Source organism: Carlito syrichta, unplaced genomic scaffold, assembly GCF_000164805.1.
Source record: "Carlito syrichta isolate Samal-C Ts95f unplaced genomic scaffold, Tarsius_syrichta-2.0.1 Scaffold185600, whole genome shotgun sequence".
NCBI lineage: Eukaryota > Metazoa > Chordata > Mammalia > Primates > Tarsiidae > Carlito > Carlito syrichta.
Window position 1 is genome coordinate 17,278 of NW_007129696.1, and position 23,439 is coordinate 40,716.

Below are 23,439 nucleotides of genomic sequence, written 5' to 3' on the forward strand. Positions count from 1 at the left end.
CTCGCTGCCCAGGCGGGTCTCGAACCCGCGGGCTCAGGCAATCCACTCACCTTAGCCTCCCAAAGGCGCGGGGTTACAGGCTGAGGCACTGAGCCCGGCTAATTTTTTTTTATTTATTGTAGAGACAAGGTCTCATCAAGCTGCCCGGGCTGGTCTCGAACCCACGTGCTCAGGCAATTTACTCGCCTCAGCCTCCCAAAGTGCTGGGATTACGGACTGAGCCACCAAACCTGTCCTCTTTTTATATCGTTTTAACCAGAAAAGAAAAAAAAATAGAACTTAATTCGTGATTGCATTAATTGTTCTGCCCTTTATGCCATATTCCTAAACAATGTTATTTCCTCCCACATAGGAGTTGAATGCTAGCTTTGAAGAATGGGAAAAATTGATGAGAGCTCCAAATTCAGGTGCCACAGAGACTGTCATGGGGTTGATTACTCACATGTTTAAACAAACTGCTATTGCCAAGGTACTCATTGCTGCGCCATCATGTATTTGTCTTCAAATTATCCAATGTATTTTAATGTTTTTAATTAAGCAAGTTATTTACATACTGCAACATTTCTGTGCCGTTTCAAAAATTCTTTATTATGGAAAACTTTAGGCTTATTGAAAGTAAACAATGTTATATCTACCCCATATTGATCTTTTCCAATATACAGGTATACTTTGGTGAAAAAGTATCATATATTTTACACTTTCTCATTTAAAGGGCATATTTATATATATTCATCTTTACTATCAGCTTTTCCCATGATCTCACTACATAATTACTGCAAATAATCTTTTTTTTTTCTTTAATTTAAGTCAGTTATCTTCCACTGGTATTCTGTTTCTAGTACCCTTTAGAGGTGTATGTGCTCACATTTTGCTTGTCTAAAAGTGAAATATAGAGAGTTTTAGAGTTTAAATCTTAGTGTGACTATCAAGTAAGCTCGTCATACATTGGTTGTAGCTTTTACCTGCATGGTAAAACTTGTTAAAACTAAAGAGTGTCATCCATTTCAAATCTGGGATTTTTTATAACATAATTTTCTAAAACGAGGATTGTTAAGGTATATTACATCAAGTGAAATTTATCCTTTAAAAATGTATTGTTGGATGAGGCTTGACAAATGTAAATCATTAAGTAACTACTACTGTGGTGAAGATACAGATATTTCTATCATGCCAAAAAATTTCATCATGTACCTTTGTGGCCAGTTCCTTCCCACTCACCCCATACCTTGTTGATCACAGACTTGCTTTCTATCACTACAGTTTTACATTTTTTAGACTGTCACAAAAATGGAATCATAGCATGTAGCCTTGTGTCTGACTGATTCAAGTTGTTGCATATATCATTACTTTTTTCCATTTTATTGCTTATTATATCCTCCACATATGGAAATATCATTGTTTCTTTATTCCTTCACTAGTTAATGGACACTCAGGATCGTCCCAATTTGGACTATTATGAATAAAAGTGATATGATCATTCATATATAAGACTTTATGTAGACATATATTTTCATTTTCTTTGGGCAAATACCTGGTAATAGGACAGCTGGGCCATAAGAATAGTGTAGATTTAGCTTCACTGAAAACTGCCAACTTGTTTTTCATAGTAGATATATCATTTTACATTTCTACTGGCATTGTATGAGAATTCCAGTTGTTCCAGATCTTTGTTAGCACTTGGTATTGACATCTTTTTAATTTTAGCCATTGTTGTGAGTGAGTATGGTATCTCTCTGAGGTTATAATTTGCCTTTTCCCAATGACTAATAATATTGAGCATATTTTATGTGCTTTTTAGCTGTTTATTTTCTTTTATAAAGTATCTGTTTATATTTAGCTTAATTTATATTGTGTTGTTAGAACTATATATTTTGGAAACAAGTTATCTAACATATATGTGTCTTTTACAAATATTTCCTCCAAGTCTGTGTATTCCATTTTTATTTTCTTAACATTATCTTTCGAAGAACAGAAGTTTTCAATTTTGAATCATTATTAGTAGCTTTCACATATTAGCCTCTTATTTTGTGACCTTGCTTATTAGTTTTTGTGACTTTTTAGTTAATTCTAGAAGATTGCAGGATCTTTTGTTTATTTGTTTGTTTGTTTTGAGTTGGAGTCTCACTCTGTTACCCAGGTTGGAGTACACTCACAGCTACCACACCCTCGCCCTGCTGCATTCTGGCAGTCCTTCTTTAACCCCATGAGTAACTGAGACTATAGGTGTGCACCACCACACCCAGCTAATTTTTTTATTTATTGTAGAGACAAGGTCTCACCATGTTACTCAGGCTGGTCTTGAACCCCTGGGCTCAGGCAATCCTCCTGCCTCTACCTCCCAAAGTTCATAATTTATTCTCTTATGTTTTCTTCTAAAAGTGCCATATCTTTAGTTTATACAGTCATGTGCTACATAATGACTTTTTGGTCAATGACAGGCCACATATACAATGGTGGTCCCTTAAGATTATAATGGAGCATATACAGAAACCTAATCATGGCACTTGATATTGACATTGCAGATTGAACAGTAATGGTGCTGGGACATTTGGTTTTTCATATGAAAAAATATGAGTAAATAAAATATATATACCATGTAGGTTTGTGTAAGTACAGTCTATGATGCTCCCATAACGATCAATTGCCTAACAGTACAATTTTATTTCTCAAAACAATCCCTATCAGTTAGTGATGCATTACTGTATATGTAGGTCTATGAACTATTTTGAATTCCTTTCTTTATGTGGAAAAAAGTAAGGGAGAAAGTTCAGGTTTTTTTTTTTTAATTTTTGTTTTGGTTTGTCTTTTTGCAAATGGATTTTCAATTGTTCTAGCACTCTTTTTTGGAAAGACTGTTTTGCCCCTCATTAAATTTCCTTGGCACCTTTATGAAAAATTGGTTGGCTATATATATGTTGGTCTATTTCTGAACTCTCTGCTTCATTGATCAATTAATCTAACCTTATACTATAGTGGCTTGATTACTGTAGTTATATCATAACTCTTGAAATTACATAGTGTTTACCCTGCTTTATTCTTTTTCAAATTGCTTTGTCTTTTATAGGTTCTTTGCTTTTCCATTTGTATTTTAGAATCAACTTGACAAGTATGTGCAATTTTTATTGGAGTTGTGTTGGATCTATAGATTAATTTGGAATAATTGACTTCTTAATAATATTTAGTCTTCTGATTCATGAAAAGAGTCTCTCTCTCCTTTAATATGGGTCTTGTGCAGTTTCTCCTCACTGTTTTCTAGTTTTCTTAAATACATTTTGTTAGATTTATTCATAAGTATTTTATGTTTGTTAATGCTCTTGTAAATGGTATTTTTAAAAATTTAAATTTCTAATTTTTCATTGCTAAATACAGAATTATTAGTGATTTTCACATATTGACCTCTTATTTTGTGACCTTGCTGAGCTCACTTTTATTAGTTTTTGTGGCTTTTTAGTTAATCCTAGACAATTATAGGATCCTTTTTTTTTTTTTTTTTGAATTGGAATCTCACTCTGTCACCAGGCTGGAGTACAGCGATACACTCAGGGCTACCACACCCTCGCCCTGCTGGACTCTGTCAGTCATTCTGCTTTAACCCTGTGGGTAGCTGAGACGATAGGTGTGTGCCACCACACCCAGCTAATTTTTTTATTTATTGTAGAGATGGGGTCTCACCATGTTGCTCCGTCTGGTCTTGAACCCCTGGGCTTAGGTAATCCTCCTGCCTTTGCCTCCCAAAGTACTAGGATTACAGCCGTGAGTTACTGTGCCTGGCTATAGGATTATTTTGTCTTCATATTAAAATACTTTTATTTCTTCTTTGCAATCTGTATGCTGTGCTTTGTTTTTGTTTTGTTTTGTTTTGTCTTTTTGAGTTAGAGTCTCACTCCATCGCCTAGGCTGGAGAGCAGTGGTATGCTCACGGCTACCCCAGCGTCGACCTGCTGGGTTCAGGCGATCCTTCTGCCTCAGCCTTCCAAGTAGCCAGGACTACAAGCGTGCACTACCATGCCTGGCTAATTTTTTGGTTTATTGTAGAGATACGGTCTCACCAAGTTTCCCAGGCTGTTCTCAAACCCATAGGCTCAGGCAATCCCCTCACCTTCATCTCCCAAAGTACTGGGATTACAGGCTTGAGCCGCCATGCCCAGCCTATATGCTTTTTATTTATTTATTTTGCCTATCACATTGAAGGAAGACTAGTAAGTGAGAGATCCCTAGCAGTCCACATCCCCACCATGGACTCCTGCAGTTTGAGCCATGAAAGAGTCCCTAACCCTTGTGGACCCTGACACTAGTATAGGGAGCTGTCTAGTATCTGTGGGATGGCACTGTTCCAGAGAGGGAGCTCACACTGAGTTCCATACATCCCCAATTCCAAGCAGCTACAGCACAGTACCATTTTGAGAGCCCAGTCCCCACCAGACTGCATCCTGCCCTGGGGTCCAATAGTCCCTGCATCTCCATATCCCTGGGGCCCCACTGACACCCCTTGTGTCTATCCAGAGGACTGCAGCAGCACAATGCCAATTGGTCCCAACAATGCAGCTGGGTTCCCAGTGCTCTAGCCCATACAGTGTCCTATACCCCAGGGAACAGGTGATGCCGCACACCAGGAAACTGCTTTGGGGACAAAAGGAGATGAAATGTGAGTTCCTCAGAGCCTGAGAGCCACCTGCTTAGGTTGCTGCCACTAACAGTGATTTTGCCCAGCAACAGGGCTGCTATGCACTTGCATGTGCCCTGAGAACAGACTGCCCCATCCACTGTCACCATTAGTGCCGGAACACACTGCCAAGGGGTGTGGGAGTTGCCCTGCCTCAGCCAACACAGCCTGTACCTGTGCACACCACTGGGGGACAAGAGATAGGACTATCCTATCTGCCACCACTCCTCTCAGTACCCAAGCACAGCATCCAGGGGCCTAGGAAATGCCCCACTCTATCAGTTGCCCCCGGCCGACTCGCACACCATCAGGGGCCTAACAACAGACCCAGAATACCTGCTGCCAGCACCCAAGCACTGACTCGTGGCATAGGGATTGCCTTGCCCCACCCACCGTAGGTTATGCTCATGTGACCATCTGGGGACCGGAAGGCAAGCCCACACTGCCTGGTGCTCCCCATCCCCAGCTCCTGAGTGTGTCATCTGGGGGCCTGGTGATGACTCCGCGCCATTCACCACTGCTGACATCTGTGCACTCCTGCTGAGCCTGAGGACATGTCCACCCAGCCTGATGTCAACACTATTGCTGGCACCCACTTGCACATGTCACCTGGGTCTGGGGACTGACCCACTCAGCCTATCGCCACCACCAAGAATGCCAGCACATGCAATCTGGGAGCCCTAGGGTTGTCCCACCACTTCTACTGCCATTGCCTATACCACACACATTGCCCAGCAGCCCAAGGATTTGACCACCTGCTGGCACCTGAGCAAGCTGCCTGGAGGTCCAAGATTTAACCCACCTAGACCTGCTAACACTGGAGTGCAAGTACAACACCCAGAGGCCCAAGGATGGGTACACTTGGTCTGCCAGTGCCACCACTGGGGCCCAAGGACTGGCTTACCTGGTTTTACCAAAGCCTCACCACAGCACCCACCTAAGAACCATAGCCGAGTAACTGAAGAAATCACAGACACCACTGATGCTGATTATAGCTGAAGGAGCCATACAGAGACTATACTACTGCATGCACTCAGAATCAAAGCTAGAGTGCTCTACCCAACCAATGCTATAGATACATCTACAGGAAAAAGTCTTACCCTATGAACCCCTATTCAAAAAATTAGAAAAACAACAGTTACACCGGGTGGGCAGATGTCAACATAACAACACAAGCAACATGAAAAAGGAAAGGAACACAATAATTTTCCAGCAACAAATTTCAATGAAAAACCTATGGAATACCTAAAAAAGAATTCAAAATAATGATACTAAACCATACCAGTGATATACAAAAGAACATAGATAAACAAAACAAATAAACCGGAAAACCAGTTCAGGATATGAATGAGAAATTCACCAGAGATCACTATCATAAAAAAGAACCAGATAGGCCGGGCATGGTGGCTTAAGCCTGTAATCCCAGCACTTTGGGAGGTCAAGGTGAGGGGATTGCCTGAACCCACAGGTTTGAGACCAGGCTGGGAAACTTGGTGAGACCTCATCTCTATAATAAATCAAAAAATTAGCCAGGCGCACGCCTCTAGTTCCAGCTACTTGGAAGGCTGAGACAGAAGGATCGCCAGAGCCCAGCAGGTTGACGCTGGGGTTGCCACGAGCATGCCACTGCTCTCCAGCCTGGGCGACGGAATGAGACTCCAACTCAAAAAAAAAGGACCAGATATCCAGGAACTGAAGAATCAATGAAAGAAATAATAAATACAATTAGGAGCTTCAATAATAGAGTAGATCAAGCAGAAGAAAAAAAGTTAAGGACTTGAAGACAGGTCTTTTGAAATAAACCAGTCAGACCAACAAACAAAAGAAAGAAATGAAGAAAGCCTATGTGACATGTAGGACATCATACACAACCAAATAATCAGATTTTTTTTTTTTTTGAGTCGAGTTCTCACTCTATTGCCCAGGTTAGAGTGCTGTAGCATAATCATGTTTCACCACAGGCTCCACCTCCTGGGCTCAGGCAATCCTTCTGCCTCAGCCTCCTGACTAGCTGGGACTACAGGTATGCACCATGCTTGGCTAATTTTTTTGTTATTTGTAGAGACATGGTCTTACTGTGTTGCCCAGGCTGGTCTCAAACTCTTGGGCTCAAGCATCCCTCCTGCCTCATCCTCCCAAAGTGCTGGGTTTACAGGGGTGAGCCACCATACCTGGCCCCAGTAACATTTTTCATAGACATTGAGAGACAATCCTATAATTTGTATGGGACCAAAAAAGAACCCTAATAAGCAAAGAAATCCTGAGCAAAAAGAATTAAGCTGGAGACATCACATTATAGACTTCAAGATATATTTATTACTAGGCTATAGTAATCGAAATAACATGGTGTTGGTATAAAAACAGGCACATAGACCAATGAAAGAGATTAGAGAACCCAAAAATAATTCTACCTATTTATAGCCAAGTGATTTTCAACAAAGTCACCTAGAGCAAATATTGGGGAGAGGACTTCCTCCTTAGTAAATGGTGCTGGTAAAACTGGATATCCATATGCAAAGAAAATAAAACAAGGCTTTTATCTCTCACCATATACAAAAATCAACTCAAAATGGATTAAAGACTTAAACAAAAAACCTGAAACTATAAAACTACTGAAAGAAATGATATGAGAAACACTCTAGGAGTAGAGGTCATAAGTTAAGTGAAATAAGGCAGGCACAAAAAGACAAATATTGCATGTTCTTGCTCATATGTGAGAGCTAAAGAAGTTGATCTCATGGATGTAGAGAATAGAATGATAGATACCAGAGGGGAAATGAAGAAAAGTTGGTTAATAGATGCAAACATACAGTTAGATAGAAGGAATAAACTTTATTGTTTGATAGCACAGTTCAGTGGCTATAGATAACAACAATGTATTGTTTATTTCAAAACAGCTAGAAGAGATGATTTGAAATGTTACCAACACAAAGAAATGATAACTGCTTGAAATAATAGAGATCCTAAATACCCTGACTTGATCATTACATAGTCTATCCGTGTATAAAAATATCACGTGTATATCGCATAAATACATACAAATATTTTGTATCAATAAACTTTTTTAAAAAGAGTTTCAAAAAAGTTATAAGGAAGAAACCAATAGAGAGCAGAAGTTAGTGACATAAAAAAGAAAGCAATAGAGAAAATTAATGGAATTTAAAACTGGCTTTTTTAAAAAGAGATGAAATTTATAAACCTTAAAACAAAATAGAGAAGAAATTGATTTACCTAGATCAGCAGTAAAATAGAATAAAAAGATAATCATTGCAGGCCTTATTGGCATTAAATAATAAGAGAATATTATGAACAACTGTACATCATCAAAGCCAATAAAACTTAGATGAATGGATAGGTTCCATAAATATCATGACTGACTCAAGAAGATATTTTAAAAAACTGAATAGCTCCGTATCTACTAAAAAATTGAATTCATAATTAAATTTCACCCTTTAATGAAAATTTCAGGCCTGAATGATTTCACTGCTATATTCCATCAAACATTTAATATAAGAGTTAAACCAAGTCTAAAACTTTTTTTAAAAAAAGAAGAGAAATACTTCCTAGCTAATTTTGTAAAGTCAGGATTATTCTTATACCAAAACCAGACAGATAAATAATGAGAAAACTATAGGTCAGTGTCTTCCATGAGTGTGAAAATTCTTTAAAAAGTATTTATACCACCAATTCAAGATTTATTTTTTAACACTGAATTAATCAACCACAGTAACAATGTAAAAGTAGTAACCCACATGATTATCCCATTAGAAAGAAGCATTTGATAGAATTTAATATTTGTTCACAATAAAACCTGTCAGAAAACTAGGAATAGAAAGAGACTTTCTTATCATAATAAATGGCATTCATGAAAACTTACAACTAGCATCATATTTAATACTGAAAGACTGAATGCTTTTCCTTATAAGATCAGGAACAACAAGGGAGTCTGTTCTCATCTCTTCTGCTTAACATTATTCTAGGGTCTTAGCTGTGCAATAAGACTAGAAAGAAAAATCAAAGTCATACAGATTGAAAAGCAGTAACCAAAAGTGTCCATAGTCACAGGCATCATTATTGTCTACAAAGGAAATTGAAGAACAATTCAAGCTTCTAGAACTAATGAGTGAATTTATCAAGGTCACAGAAGTCATGTTCCATATGACTTCTTAAAACATTTCAAGTCCCATGTACCAGCAATAAAAAAATGGAAATTGAAGTTTTTAAAAATATAATTTTCAATAGCTTCCAAAAACGTGAACTAATTTTGTTAATAAATTATATACATTGTAACTATAAAACGTGGTTTGGAGTAAGTAAAGCAAAGTTAAATAAACAAGATAGATCATGTTCATGATCAATGCAGCTAAGAAGATTCAAATTGGCAAAATGTGATTTCTCCATAAATTAATTTATATATTCAATGCAATGCTAATTGAAATCACTGTGGTCTTTTTTTGTAGAAATTGACAAGCTAAATATAAAATTTATGTGGCAATGCACATAAATGTTCTGACTTACTATAGCCAGAACAATTTTGAGCAAAGTTGGAAGAGTCACACTACATGTTATAAATACTTACTATAAAGTTACAAAATCAAGACTTTGTGGTATTGGCATAAATATAGATATTTAGTTTAATGAACTAGAAAAAAAATTTCCAGAATTAGAACCTCACATAGTTTATCAGTTGATCTGTTAAGAAAGGAGACTAGATAACTCCATGGGGAAGTGATAGTCTTTTCAACAAATGGTATTAGGACAATTGGATATTCATAAGGAGAAAAAAAGGAGTCTTGACCATTATTACACACCATACATAACAATTAACTTGGAAGTCGGTCATAGAATTAAATACAGAAGCCAAAATTAAAGAAGTCTTACTAGCATACATAACATAAAAATATTCCCAATTTTTGGGTAGGGCAATTTTTTAGATACAATATGAAAAGCACAATCTTTAAACAAAAAAAAAAAATGGCATTCAAAGCTTTAATGCTTATATTGGTCAAAAAAAATTGTATGTGGTATGAAAGACATTGTGAGGAAAATGAAAATGCAAGACATAAATTGAAAGAAAATATTTTCAATACATTCCCTCACTTCATTTTCCCATGTCATAATTTTTTATTTGGTCATAATGTTTGAGTTGATCAGTGTTCATTGTTTACAGTGTAATGACTCTGTAAAAGCATTTTACAGTTTAGTTATATTTTTTTCTTTGACAACTAATGTTTTTCCTAGAGCTAATAACTATCTTTGTTTTTTGCTTGTTTGCTTACTTTCTTAGCTTTCTTTGTACTTAATACTGAGTACAGAATGCTTGCTTAAGGGAAAAGAATATATATGAGAACCTTTTAGATAATTTCTTGGGTGTGGTAAGAAACCCTGATTGACACTCAATAGGAAGCTGACATCTAATTCCTAGGATCCTTGAAGGAAGAGAAAGGAGATGAAAAGTCAGTTGTCACCGGGCTCGGTGTGGCTCAGCCTGTAATCCCAGCACTTTGGGAGGCCGAGGCGAGTGGATTGCCTGAGCCTGCGGGTTCGAGACCCGCCCGGCCAACTTGGCAAGACCTCGTCTCTACAATAAATCAAAACTTAGCCAGACGTGGCAGCACATGCCTGTAGTTTCAGCTACTTGGAAGGCTGAGGCAGAAGGATCCCTGGAGCCCAGTAGGTCGAGGCTACGGTGGCCGGGAGCTTCCCACTACATTCCAGCCTGGACTACGGAGTGAGACTCCAACTCAAAAAAAAACAACAGTCAGTTGTCCCCAAATTGGGTCATGTTCCCAAAGATGAATGGCAGCAGTAGGCCAATCCCTGCCACCCTAATTTCATAAAGTTTTTAGTCATATTTCATCCCCTCTCTGCTAGAACATCTGTCCTCAATCACCTACATAAATTGGAACTGTATATTTCTATTTCAGGGCTGCAGCCAGAAATAATTAGTTTATGCTATTACCAAATTGGAATTCTTAATATAGTTTCCCCAGAAATATTACTGATATTTAGTAGAATTTACAGAAGCTGTGAATAATACCGTTTACCCACATTATAGACTAATAGGCTTTTCAAGAGGTTATCAACTACATCTAATATTGTTTCCATGAAAAAATGTGTTTCAGAGTTCTTCCAAACCAGTTTGTAAATGAACTTGAAGACCACCGATTATAATTTGGTTGTTATGTGTACATACTATTGTTGAAGTGTCCTTTCTTGACTGACTGTTTTCCTGATTCATCCAATAGATGTTTATTGGATGCCTGCTATGTAGCAAGGAACTAGGGAGGTATGGTGAAAAGGAAACAGTATCTACCTTTCAAGAAACTTTCAGTCTATTGGAGAAGACAGTCAAGTAGCTATTCAACCACAGTAGAGTATATTTAGTGCTTCAAAAACAGGATGCTATAGAAGTACTTGAGACAACATACCTGGCTCAGTCTTGAGGGTGCAGGAAAGACGTCCCAAGAAATGAACAAGTAAGATTTAAACATAAGATATTAACAGTAATTTTTCTTTAAAAGGCTGAGGAGATGGGGTGGGATGTGAGAACTCTGTGCTATCTTCACAATTATTTTTTGTAAATCTAAAACTGTTCTAAAATTAAAAGTTTCTTAACAACAACAAAAAAAGATTTAGCCAACCGAAGAGGGAGGGTGTGAAATGGGAAGAAGGTGGGGCTGGAGGAACATTTCAGGTCGTTGAAATAGTTTGTGCAAATTCACAGAGAATAACCAGAAATGGCATATTTAGGGAACCAAAAGTATGTCAACCTGGACGAGGCTGGAAATCGTTGAGAACTGTAACCACATCATGAAGGTTCATAGTTTGTCATTTATCCTAAGAGTTCTTAGCAATGAGATATAGTTCCAGGGAGTAAAATTATCAGATTTGGGCTTTAACTGTAGCTGTGTGGAGTATGGGTTGGAAGGAACAAACCAATAGGCAGCAAATCCCTTTGGGATGTGTTCCTGACAATCTAGATGAGTAGTATTGATGATCTAAACCAAGGCAGTGTCTCTGCCACATCTGAACTGGAAATAAATAAATAACTCAAGAAATATTAAGACAATACAATCAGTAGTCATTGGTGATTGGCTGTGTGGAGGGGAGGGAAATGGAAGAATCTAGGTTTCTTGCATGGTCACCTGGGTTGATGTTTGTGCCATCCATCAAGACCATGAAAAAACAGGAGATACATTTGTGCCCAGACTCCCATTATGATCTGTGCCAAACTCAAGAAGGTGTAAGTTGTTAGACAATAGATATTGTCTTTGTACTCTCTAACTTCATTTTAGAAATGCTTTTCATTGAATCATTTGAACAATTCTGTTGAGAAATTTAAAGATAATGTAAAACCACCTAGTGATAGTTTACCTAACTTTTGAAAATCTTAAGAGTAAGGAGGAAAAAATTAAAGAAAAGAATGAGTTTTCAAGTAAATAGGTTTGTGTGAGTATGCAGCAGTTTATAGAATGTGCTATTTTAATTATTGCCTATAATAAAATGAATTTTTCATTATTTGTGGTATTTAATTTTCAAAAGGTTATAACTCCATAATGAATGTACTCGTGTACTTGTCAGATCTGAGGAAGTGAATACTTTCCCTATTCTTATATGACTATTTTAACATTGTTCACTAATTGTGGTTAGAGAGTGCTGGGCCTAGAAAGGACCTCTGGGAGTCACCTTTCCTCTTCCTTTGTTCTAGGCAGAGTTATGCCTCAAGACTTCCAGACAAATGGGTCTCCATCTATCCTAATTTTATAGAGTTGCAGTATAGAAGGTTTCTTTTTCTACTGTAGCCTTTTCTCTTCTTTTTCTGTCATAACCTACAGTGCCTTCTAGGCAGACAGAAAACCAGTAAGAGTGCTTCAAATTAGGTCATGCCAGCAAATTAAGTCATATTGATATGATACATTTTAATATATATAGTTCTATACTATAAAATTATGGTATTGACATTCATCAACCACGTGCTGTATAAACCCTCATGCTGGTCTACTTTTTGAGGTACTTGAACTTCTTGGGATGGCAGAAGTAAGAATGTTTTAAGCATGTTTGTTATTATCCCCTTAGGGTTGTTATTATATTATCAAGATCTCTTTTTCTGATATTTCTTCTTCTTTTTTTTTTTTTTTTGTCATGTCTCACTCTCACCCAGACTGGAGTGCAGTGGCATGATCACGGCCACAACAGTCTCAACTGGGTGAGACTCAGGCAATTCTTCCACCTTAGCTTTCCAAGTAGCTGGAACTACAGGCATGCGCCACCATGCCTGGCTATTTTTTTTTTTTTAATTATAGTGACAAGGTCTCGCCAAGTTGCCCAGGCTGGTCTCAAATCCCTGGGCTCAGGCAGTCCTATTGCCTCCACCTCCTAAAGTGCTGGGATTACAGGCATGAGCCACTGGACCCAGCCAGATATTTCTTAATGAAAATAAATATAATAATGATAATGATGAACAGTAAATAATAATGATAAATAGTAAACTAAAGAAATGAGCCTAAAATAATCTATGTTACCAATACAAATTCAATTAGTAAAGCGATAATTAGGAGAATTGCTTTTCTTTTTCTGTATAATTATTTTTATTTCCTTGTAGTATATGTTGAGAGTAAAAGAGATGAAAACGAACAGATTCTTCAGATTTAGGATAAACATAATACTCTTCTAGAAAAAAACAGATATAGCCAACTCAATTATTTTCAGGTACATTATAACAATGTCTCCTTTTTAGAGAGAATCATTTTAGGAGAAATGCCGGTTATTTTTCTATGAAAATGATTAAAACCAACCCATAATTTAAAATTTTCTGTCACTTTGGGGATGGCAGCATTCCTTAGTGCCTTAAAAACTTTCCAGAAGGCAAATTACTTTAAACACGTTTCCATTATGCACAAAGTGTGTTTCATCTTTAATTGCCTCAGCAGCTTAACACAGGTGGAATCCTATTTATAACATGCAGTGAGGTATAATGAGGCCACTGCAATATTCCCTGCTGCACAGGGCCTGGGATGATATGGGACTGAAGAGTGCCTCTCCCTGTGCCAGTTCTGTTGTTTAGGACAGGGGCTCTGGCTCTGAATCGGGAATAGTCTGCCTCTGTTCATTTGTAGGAAATGGTCAGCAATAATAAATAAAGTACAAATAAAATCATATCATTTCCGAGGCAGGAATAGATAGTATGTTAGCTATATAGAGATGTGGAATGGTGGAAGGTCTTATTAGAGATGATGAAGTATCTTTTTAAGGAGGAATGTTACGAGGTTTTGGGGGTGATAGGAATGGGTGAGGTTTGTAATCACACAGACAGAGGAAGTGAGGACAAATAACAGTAAGGAAACATAATGCAATTCTCAGTTGACTTCCTCTGGCTGGGCAGTGGGAAGTTTGAGACCAGGAGTCATAGGTTTTGATTTCAAAGAAAGTGGAAAGGATTGAAATTGCTTTTGCAATTTACTGGAGAAATATACTAATAACAACACTTTTGTCATGTTTACTATGTGCCAAACACCATTCCAAGCATATCTGATACACTAATTTAATTCTTACCACAACCCTATGAGGTGTGGGTATATTTATCTCCTCTTATAGGTAGGGAAATTAAAGCACAGAGATTCATTGACTTGCTCAGTATCTCTCAAATTGTAAATGATGGAGCCAGGATTCAAAACTAGACAGTCTGGCTCTAGAATCCTTGTGCTTAGCCATCATTCCACTGGGATAGCTAAATAAATATAGTATTTGTTAGTGACCATGAACTAAGGTGGTACCTGTTTTCCTGTTAGTGATTTTCAGCATCCTAGTATAGGCATGGAGAAGATATAGAATTTAAAGTCTGTATGTTCTATGTATTTTAATTTTTTAACACCCAAATAAGGTTTATTAATGTTTATACTTTAGTAGTACAAAGTTGATTATCTTATTGCCATGACTAGTGGGTGGAGTTTAGAAAGAAATCAAGAATATTTTTAAAAATTGAATTCAGTTTTAAAAGAATTAGATTAGCCATTTAGATAAAGGAATTTTATGATCAAACTTCCATGAAAATACTTCTAAAGTTCATCATACCATTAGCTTTACTTTCTAACTTTGTTCAAAATTTGGATAAACCCAGTGAAGTTATGTTATTCATGGGAATGTTCTCTATCCTTGCCAAATTGATAGATAGGCAGATTAGATTAATGATTTATTATGTTATCCTAAAAAGCTTATAAAAAGATTAAGGATTCCAGGTTCTTTTGTAAATTGTGTTGGTTAAGATATTAAATTGGAGTTTCTCTCTACTGAAAGTATTGTATCCCATCTACTGTTCTTTTTTTTTTTTGACTCAGAGTCTCACTCTGTCGCCCAGGCTGTAGTGCATGCAGTGGCACACTCACAGCCACCCCAGCATTGGCCTGCTGGGCTCTAGCGATCCTCTCCACCTCAGCCTTTTGAGTAGCCAGAACTATAGGCACATGCTACCATGCCTAGCTAATTTTTTTATCATAGAGACGAGGGCTCGCCAAGTTGCTCAGGGTGGTCTCGAACCCGCGGACTCAGGCAGTCCACTCGCCTTGGCCTCCAGAAGTGCTGGGATAACAGGTTGAGCCACCAAGCCCAACCCCATCTACTTTTCATGGCTGCTTATGGAACTTGACCAGTGTCAAAAGACTAAATGTACTAGAATTTGTAGATTTCTTTTTATAGATATGTTATTAAGGAAATACAACATGCTTTGAGATAAGAAAATAACACTTTTAGTAGTTCACCTGAGCCATCTTTTGAAGTAAAATTATTGTGTTTTATAGGAAAATGTTGGCATGAAAATGTTCTGTGAAAATGTCCAAAACACTCCCATTATAGTATTGGAATCTTCTGCACTCTGTCTTCTATCAGATTTGAAAATATTTGCTACCAGATTCAAAAGAATTTTTTTCAGGTTGATGAAATAGTTTATAAATTAAAAACCATAGGGAAGGGGGAAGGAATAGTAGAAGACAAATTTCTAGCCTTTCTTTATGGTGGGCTGTGGAGTCCAGGTTGGGTGTGAATCAGCAATACATATTCTTCTTTACTTTGGTACTTTCTTTTTCTTAAGATAATTTTTAAAGGAAAAAAGGTAAATCAGTTATCAAAAAATAAGTAAGTTAATAAGGAACAGTATAAGGTGAGCTAGATAAATGAATAAAAGCAAGAAACAATATCAACTGATAAATGGATGAATAAAATGCATATATTCATACAGTGGAATATTATTTGGATTAAAAAAGAAATGAAGTATTGGTGCATGCTGCAACATGGGTTGAAACTATTATGCTAAATTTAAAAAGCCAATCTCAGTATACCCAGAAGAACTCAGATCACTCTATAAAAAATATACCTGCACATGCATGTTTATCGCAGCATTATTCACAATAGCAAGAACATGGAACCAACCATGCTGCCTATCAAAAGAGAACTAGATTAAAAAAAATGCAGTACATATGCACAATGGAATAACATATGCACAATGGAATATTACACAGCCATAAAGAAGAACAAAATCATGAACTTCACAGCAACCCGGATGGAGAGTTTATAATACTGAATGATCTTTCACAGAAACAAAGATCTGAGTATCACATGATCTCACTCACCTTGAACAACTACCGTAATACTATAACAAAAGGTTTGACAGTAGCAGGGAAACTGCGGTTGGAGGCGGGGGGGGGGGTGGGATTGACAGTAGTTGAGAGCTCCCAGGGTGGGGGGGGGCACACTTCATCAACAAGGGTGCCTGCACAATGAATGTTTGTATACCTAACCCTGAATTGTACCCCACAATTTAAAAAATAAAATATTTTTTTAAAAACCAATCTCAAAAAACACATATTCCATTTATATGAAAAGTCCAAAATAATCAAATTCATAAAGACAGAAGGTACATTGGAATTTGCCTAGAGCTGGGGTTATGGGGGACTGGGGAATCGCTACTGACAGGTAAAGAAACTCTTTTTAGGGTAATGAAAAGTTCCTGAAATGTATTATGATTGATGCACAACTCTGTGAATATACTAAAAACCATTGAATTGTACACTTTTAAAAGGTGATTTTTATGGTATGTGAATTATATCTCAGTAAAGCTATTTAAAAAAAAAGGTGGGGGGAGAACCCAGGTTGTCTTTCTGCTCTGGCTGCCACAGTTCACCACTCGTCCTCAACGCTTCCCATTATAGCTACAAAATGACTGCTGCAGTTCCTGGATACTAGATATCAAGTGCAGGTCATAATATCCAAAGCAGGGAAAAGTGTTCCTAAGAGCCCCTCTGTCAGTAAGGATGTTTTCGTAGCACTCAGCAGACTTCTCAGGTGTCTTGTTAGTCAGAATCACTTGCAGGGGAAATGGAAATGCTAGGTTTGAGTAGACACAGTTCACCTGTGACTGATTTAGAAGGGTTTAAAGACCTTTCTTAAAGCCCATGGCCACCAGATATCTAAACGCACTGTCATTTGGTTTGATTCTGAGGACTTCAGGACTTAAGGGGAAGCATCCTTTATGCTCACGCTCTCTTAGCTGGATGTTATGTCTGTCACAGAAAAAATTATTCCGACATTTGGTAAAACAGTAAGAAAGACTTTATTCAAGACTATTTCAGTAGAGGTCAACTCTGCTGCAATAAGGGAGCGAGGTCAGACTCAATTTCAGATACAACATGATCCTCTTAGCAGTTTTCTATTCATCAGTCCTCTCAACCTATTCCTTAGCTACAAGTCCCCACTTTACAACAGATGCTGAAGAGGATGTGGAGAAAAGGGACTCTACACAATTGATGGGATTGTAAACTAGTACAACTTCTGTGGAAAACAGTGTGGCGATTCCTAAAAGACCTAAAAATCTACCTTCCATATGACCCAGCCATCCCCATTCTGGGAATATACCCACAGGAACTCAAATCACTCCATGAAAAAGATACTTACACATGCATGTTTACTGCAGCAATATTCACAATAGCAAAAACATGGAACCAATCATGCGCCCATCAAAAGAGAACTGGATTAAAAAAAAAAAGTGGTACATATACATGATGGAATATTACACAGCCATAAAGAAGGACAAAGTTTTCACAGCAACTTGGATGTACTTAGAGTCTATAATACTGAGTGATCTATCACAAAAACAAAGAACTGAGTACCACATGTTCTCACTCATAAGTGAACCCTGAACAATTATAATACTATAAGAAAGGGACTGGCAGTAGTGGGAAAGTGGGGATGGGGCAGGGCATACTTCATCAGTAGGGTACCTGATCTCAGACCAGGTGAAGTGGGGACCAAAGTGAGGCCCAAACTTTGTCTGTACAATGACCGTTTGTAGACCTAACCCTGAATCATAACCCTCATCTTTAAAATAAAAAAATTTTTTTAATTTTTTTGGAAAAAAATTACTAAGAGGAAACATCAAGGGCAGAGGGATTCTTGCTAAACAAACTTAACCGGATTCTTGCTAAAGACAGACCAAAGACTTAAACATAAAAGTTGGGGAATGAGAAACCTGCTCTGATACCAGGGTAGGGGGATCCTCATAAACTGACTTAGCAGGATTCTTGCTGAGACTGGGCTGTGCAGGACTGGCGAGGACAGCATGGACACAGAAGGCCAAGGTGAAAGCTTAGGTGATAAGAGGGCTCAGAGGAGCCTAACCAAAGTTTGGTCAAAGGAGAGTCTTTGTCATAGCTCAGGTGTGATTTTTTTCATTATTTTTTTTTTTTTCTCACTCTTATTGGTTAAAAGCTGACAAATTAATTAAGGAACTTTCATAGGTCTTTAATGCAGTGTTGATTTTTCTTTTACTTCAGAAATTCTGATGTGCACCTCTTCACTGAAAAAAAGATATTACAATATGTTCTCTTTATTTCTGTATTTCTTTAAATAAGATATAGTATATAGTTTTCATTAATTACTTAAATTTGAACTTTGACTAGCAGACTTATTACTAACAGACCAATTGCAGTAAAATAATACAGAATTGTGAATACATACATTTTCTGCAACCTTTACAAAGTCTGAACCAGCATAAACAAGATGCTAGTCATTATCAGGATCTGTCATTCCACATGTCATGTACTTAAAATAATTTGGAAATAGGCCGGACACGGTGGCTCATACCTGTAATCCCAGCATTTAGGGAAGGAGAGGTAAGAGCTTTGCCTGAGCATACTAGCTTGGGCAACTTGGCAAGATCTCGTCTCTACAATAAATTTTGTTTAAAAATAGCCAGGCCTGGTGGCACATAGTTGTAGCTCTAGCTACTTGGAAGGCTGAGGTGGAAGGATTTCCTGAGCCAAACAGGTCGAGGCTTCAGTAGCCCAGAGCATACTACTACACTCCAGCCGGGACAACAGAGTGAGACTTCAACTCAAAAAAAAAAGGAAATAAATTCCCTTTTAGATAATTTAAAATCAGTGCAGTGACAGTTTTTATTAGAATACAATCAAGATCCTTAAAATGCATGCAAGAGAGTTAGAAAGTAAACCTATATAGTCTCCAATTTAAGAACCTAAGAGAATCCTAAAAGTTTATTTGTTACATAGATGTTTTGATGCTCCAAACATATTTTCTCCCAGGAAGCAATCACAAATGATGGCTAAGTTGCTAGGTTAGTCCTAAGAGTCTATTTAGCCAGTTAGTAACCATAAGCCTTTTTGAAGCACTAGTGGGAAGGAGTGGGGAACGGGGGCTTGTTACTTTGGCATCAGCAGCTCTGGTTGTGATGGAAAGGGGGCTGGTATCAGTGAAGGGGACTCTGGAAGAAATAGCTCACTTGGGAAGAGGAGGTGGAATGCACCTGAGACTCAGGGGACAGTGATTGTATAGTTTGTAAGTCTGGACTGGATTGTAATGAATACCCTTAAAAATACCCCAACTTGACATGTACATTTTGAAAGTCTTATCATGGTAAATATAGCTCTTTTAGGCAAACAGGCACTTTATTAAAGCGGTTCAGTTGCCATGACAACATATCCAGAATTTATAGCTCCTTGTTTTGAGAGGGCTTCATTTCCACCTTCTGAGGCACTGAAATCCAAGGCTAAAGTTCTTAACAGCCTCCAGTCTCATTGTATGATGAATTTCTGTTTTTTAGAAAATTTAGACATGCAAAATGTAGCTTGTAGAATCAGTCTTGTGCCCTTACAGTGATACACATGAATTTTAAGTAGATATTTTTCAACTTTGAAATGTCTTCATTTTAATTTTTAAAATTATTACCAAAGCTACATAGTATCATAGTTTAATAACCAGAAACAGCAATTCCAAAAAGTAATAATCGTATAACCTTATTCCCCAGAGGCAACCACTTTATATCTTTTAGCTGATGTTTTTCGTGTTTACTTCAGATCCCTCAACAGCATGCTTATATTGCTTCTTAGTATATAACTACTCACTTTGTAATTTTAGCTGTCATCCACTTTATTTTATTTATTTATTTGTTTGTTTGTTTGTTTGTTTTTTGGAGTTGAAATCTCACTCTGTTGTCCAGGCTGGAGTTTAGTGGCAAGATCACAGCTCACTGCAGCCTCTACCTCCTGGGCTTAGGCAATCTTGCACCTCAGCCTCCTGAGTACCTGGAACTACAGGTGTGTGCCACTATGCCCAGGTAATGTTTTTTTTTCTGTTAGACAGGGTCTCACTATGTTGCCTATACTGGTCATCTTGAACCCTTAGGTTCAAGCAGTCCTTCCACCTCGGTCTCCCAGAGAGCTGAGATTACAGATATGAGCTCCTGGCCATCAATTGACTTCTTAATACAGAAGATAAAACTTTAGGACTGTCCCTGTCTGACCTTCTCTCACACACATATCTTTCTGCTATTCCCATCCCTCTATCAAAATGATTAATAATATAATTTCACTGATTTTATAGCAACTTATACTAATTTTGGCTCAATCAGTTTTCGCCATGTATATTAGAACCATATGTACAATATTTACAGGTGAACCATGTGATATGCTACAGATATGTTTTCTTTTTTCCACAACTTATTTTCTTTGGCATTAATAATTGTCAAGGTTTTTGTTTTGTTTTGTTTTTTCTTTTGCTTAGTTTTCTATGTACTTACCACTAATTGATCCTTAAAGTTTCTCCTAATTGTTCAGCCTCCTCCCAATAGTTTTAAACATCGGGCATTGTATTAATTTTATTTTCTTAAATAAATTTCCCCTGGAGCCTTCTGATTAGCTTTAGTCTGAACTATTGCTCTTTAGATCTGTTGCAGAATTCTCATCCTAGAGATTGTCTTTATTTCTCCCTTGTGCTAAGTACACCTCTTTTCTTGATATTATTTTATTTCTTTGTTTACTCCCTTGATTTACTCCAGTGACCTCCCAAGAAAGAGCACATTGAAAGTAAATTATGTGAGTTCCTTGCATCTTTTAAAATATCTTTATTCTACCTTTATGTCTGACTTTTAATTGGCTAGATATAAAATTTTAGAAATCATTTTCTCTCAGAATTTCTTAGATTGGTGTTGAGAAATCCAATATGATTTAAAGTGTTTGTTCTATTTTGATTCTATGAAATATTTTCTTCCTTTTCTTGAAGCTTATGAAATCATTTGTCCCCATTTTTCTAAAATTTCATGATAATAGGTCTTGCTCTGGGTCCATTTTCATTCATTGTGAAGGATATTTGGTGGGTCTTTTCTGTTTTCCATTTTTGAAAGCACATACCCTTAAGTTCTATAGAACTTTCTTTATTTCCTTTGTATTATTATTTTCTGGGATTTTTATTATTTGTATATTGCCCTCATGGCCTGTTTTCCTAATTATCTTATATTTTCTCCATTATTTTTTATCTACTTTCTGGGAGATTTCCTTAATTTAATGACCAGTAAATTTTAAATTTCTGCTTTTTTTTTTTTTATTGCTAAGAGTACTTTTTTCTCCCCTGTATGTTCCTTTTTTTGTAGCATACTCATATTGTTTTATAAATGTAATCTCTTTCTAGTTTTCTTCTTTCTGCATATTTGATTTGTTCATACATGTTGCTTTCTACAAATGTCTGGTGATCCTTGATTGTTTGCTTATATTTATAAGAAAGATGCTAAATGCTGACTGGAAACTTAGTGCATGGATATGGCATATAGGCTTATGGCCTTCAATAACGGGTACTCTGAATGGAATATCTTCTTGGGAAACCTCTGATAATAGTATCTCTTTGGCTGATCAAATTCTCTCAAAAAGAATCATTTTATATGATTCTGCTTAAAGGACATAAAACTTTTTGCCTGTTTTGGGACATGTGAGGGAGGCAGATATCAGCATTTATTATGTAACTTTAATTTAATCCCCATGAGTATAGAATATAACTACAATATTCCTCCATACAAATACCTTCTATGTTGCCCTCTCCAGAGAATAGCTAGCTTTTTACCAGGGTAGTTAAAATAGTTAACTGTTATATGAAATGGGTAGAGAGACAATATGTTGCAGTGTTGTACATTATCAACTACTTAAGCCTTCTTTCAGCAAGTCTTCTCGTTCTAACCACATTCTTATCCCCATTCCACAGTTGCGATTTCCTAAGTCTTTTTAGACGTCAGTGTAAACCAGGGGCTTCTCCACTTTCCATATTTCCAGCTTAGGATCTGTCAGAATGGTCAATCAGTTACAGGCATCTTCAACTTCATAGCTTCCAAAGTTTTGTTACTATTGACCTTTCTCCAGTTCCCTTTGTACCTGTATATTTTGCTATCATTTAAACAGCACTGAGAGGGAGTGGTGGGTAAATGTGATAAGCCTGCCATATTTTTCCACAATTTCTAAATAACCAGTTTTTAACAGTTAATAAATACTGTATTCATGATTTGAATTTGATGATGCTATTTCCATTAAATTTAATTTCTATTTAATTCATCCTAAATTGATTTTTCATTCTTAATATGTAACTTAGCCTCAAGTTAACTAAAAAAAGCCTTTTTAATCTGAATTTTCTTGATTTTATTCCTCCTACCTCACAATTTTTCTGTATTTCCCCATTTCTCAGACTTCACTTCTGATCTCTTGATCCCATTACTCCAGCCTCTTCTGGAATCTTTTCTATCCCAGAGATAAGCTAAATGCCTTCATTTTCCATTTTTCTTAGCCTATCTATTCCTTTAACTGCCTATTTGTAAGCCTACCTAAGTTCCTTAAGTTCCTATCTAAGTTCCTTATTAAAAAAACAAACTGACTTTTCATAAACCTTAAGCTTTGTTTCCAGATTTCTTATTCTGTTTCATTCTTCCCTTTAGTAAAATGCTATTCATCTAATTTTTTTTTTTTGCCTTCTATGTTTTTCTTAACTCTATTACACATAGTCGTCTATATAAACTTTTTTGAAATTCACCTTCTAAACAAAGCTACCAACCTCTTCTTGGCCACAGCCTACTTGACTACTTCCTTTCCACTGAAACGCTTTATCTTTTTTTTTTTTTTTTTTAAATCTAGTCTTGTCCTTGTTTTACCTCTCAGGTTTTTTTAGCCTCTTGTCCCTCTTCTTTCATATTTCCCTTCCATATGGACTTCTATTTCCTTAGGCTGCCTAAGGAGCAAAACAGTTAAAAGTTCAGAGAAACTTATTGATTTTGAAGACATTTTTCTTGCTTTATTAAAAATGACATGAAGGAGCCGGGCTCGGTGGCTCAGCCTGTAATCCCGCGCCTTTGGGAGGCTGAGGTGAGTGGATTGCATGAGCCGCGGGTTCAATACCCGCCTGGGCAACTTGGTGAGCCCTCATCTCTACAATAAATCAAAAATTAGCCGGGCGTGGTA

At 37.0% G+C, this 23,439-nt stretch overlaps 1 protein-coding gene across 1 annotated transcript in view; it reads left to right on the plus strand.

The window, feature by feature from the left end:
- Positions 1-23,439, plus strand: part of ZRANB3 (zinc finger RANBP2-type containing 3) — an 86,425-nt gene that overhangs the window by 1,560 nt on the left and 61,426 nt on the right. The window contains exon 2 of the mRNA XM_008051524.2: positions 353-469. Within this exon, the coding sequence (XP_008049715.2) occupies positions 353-469 (117 nt within the window). The remainder of the gene's footprint in view (positions 1-352; positions 470-23,439) is intronic.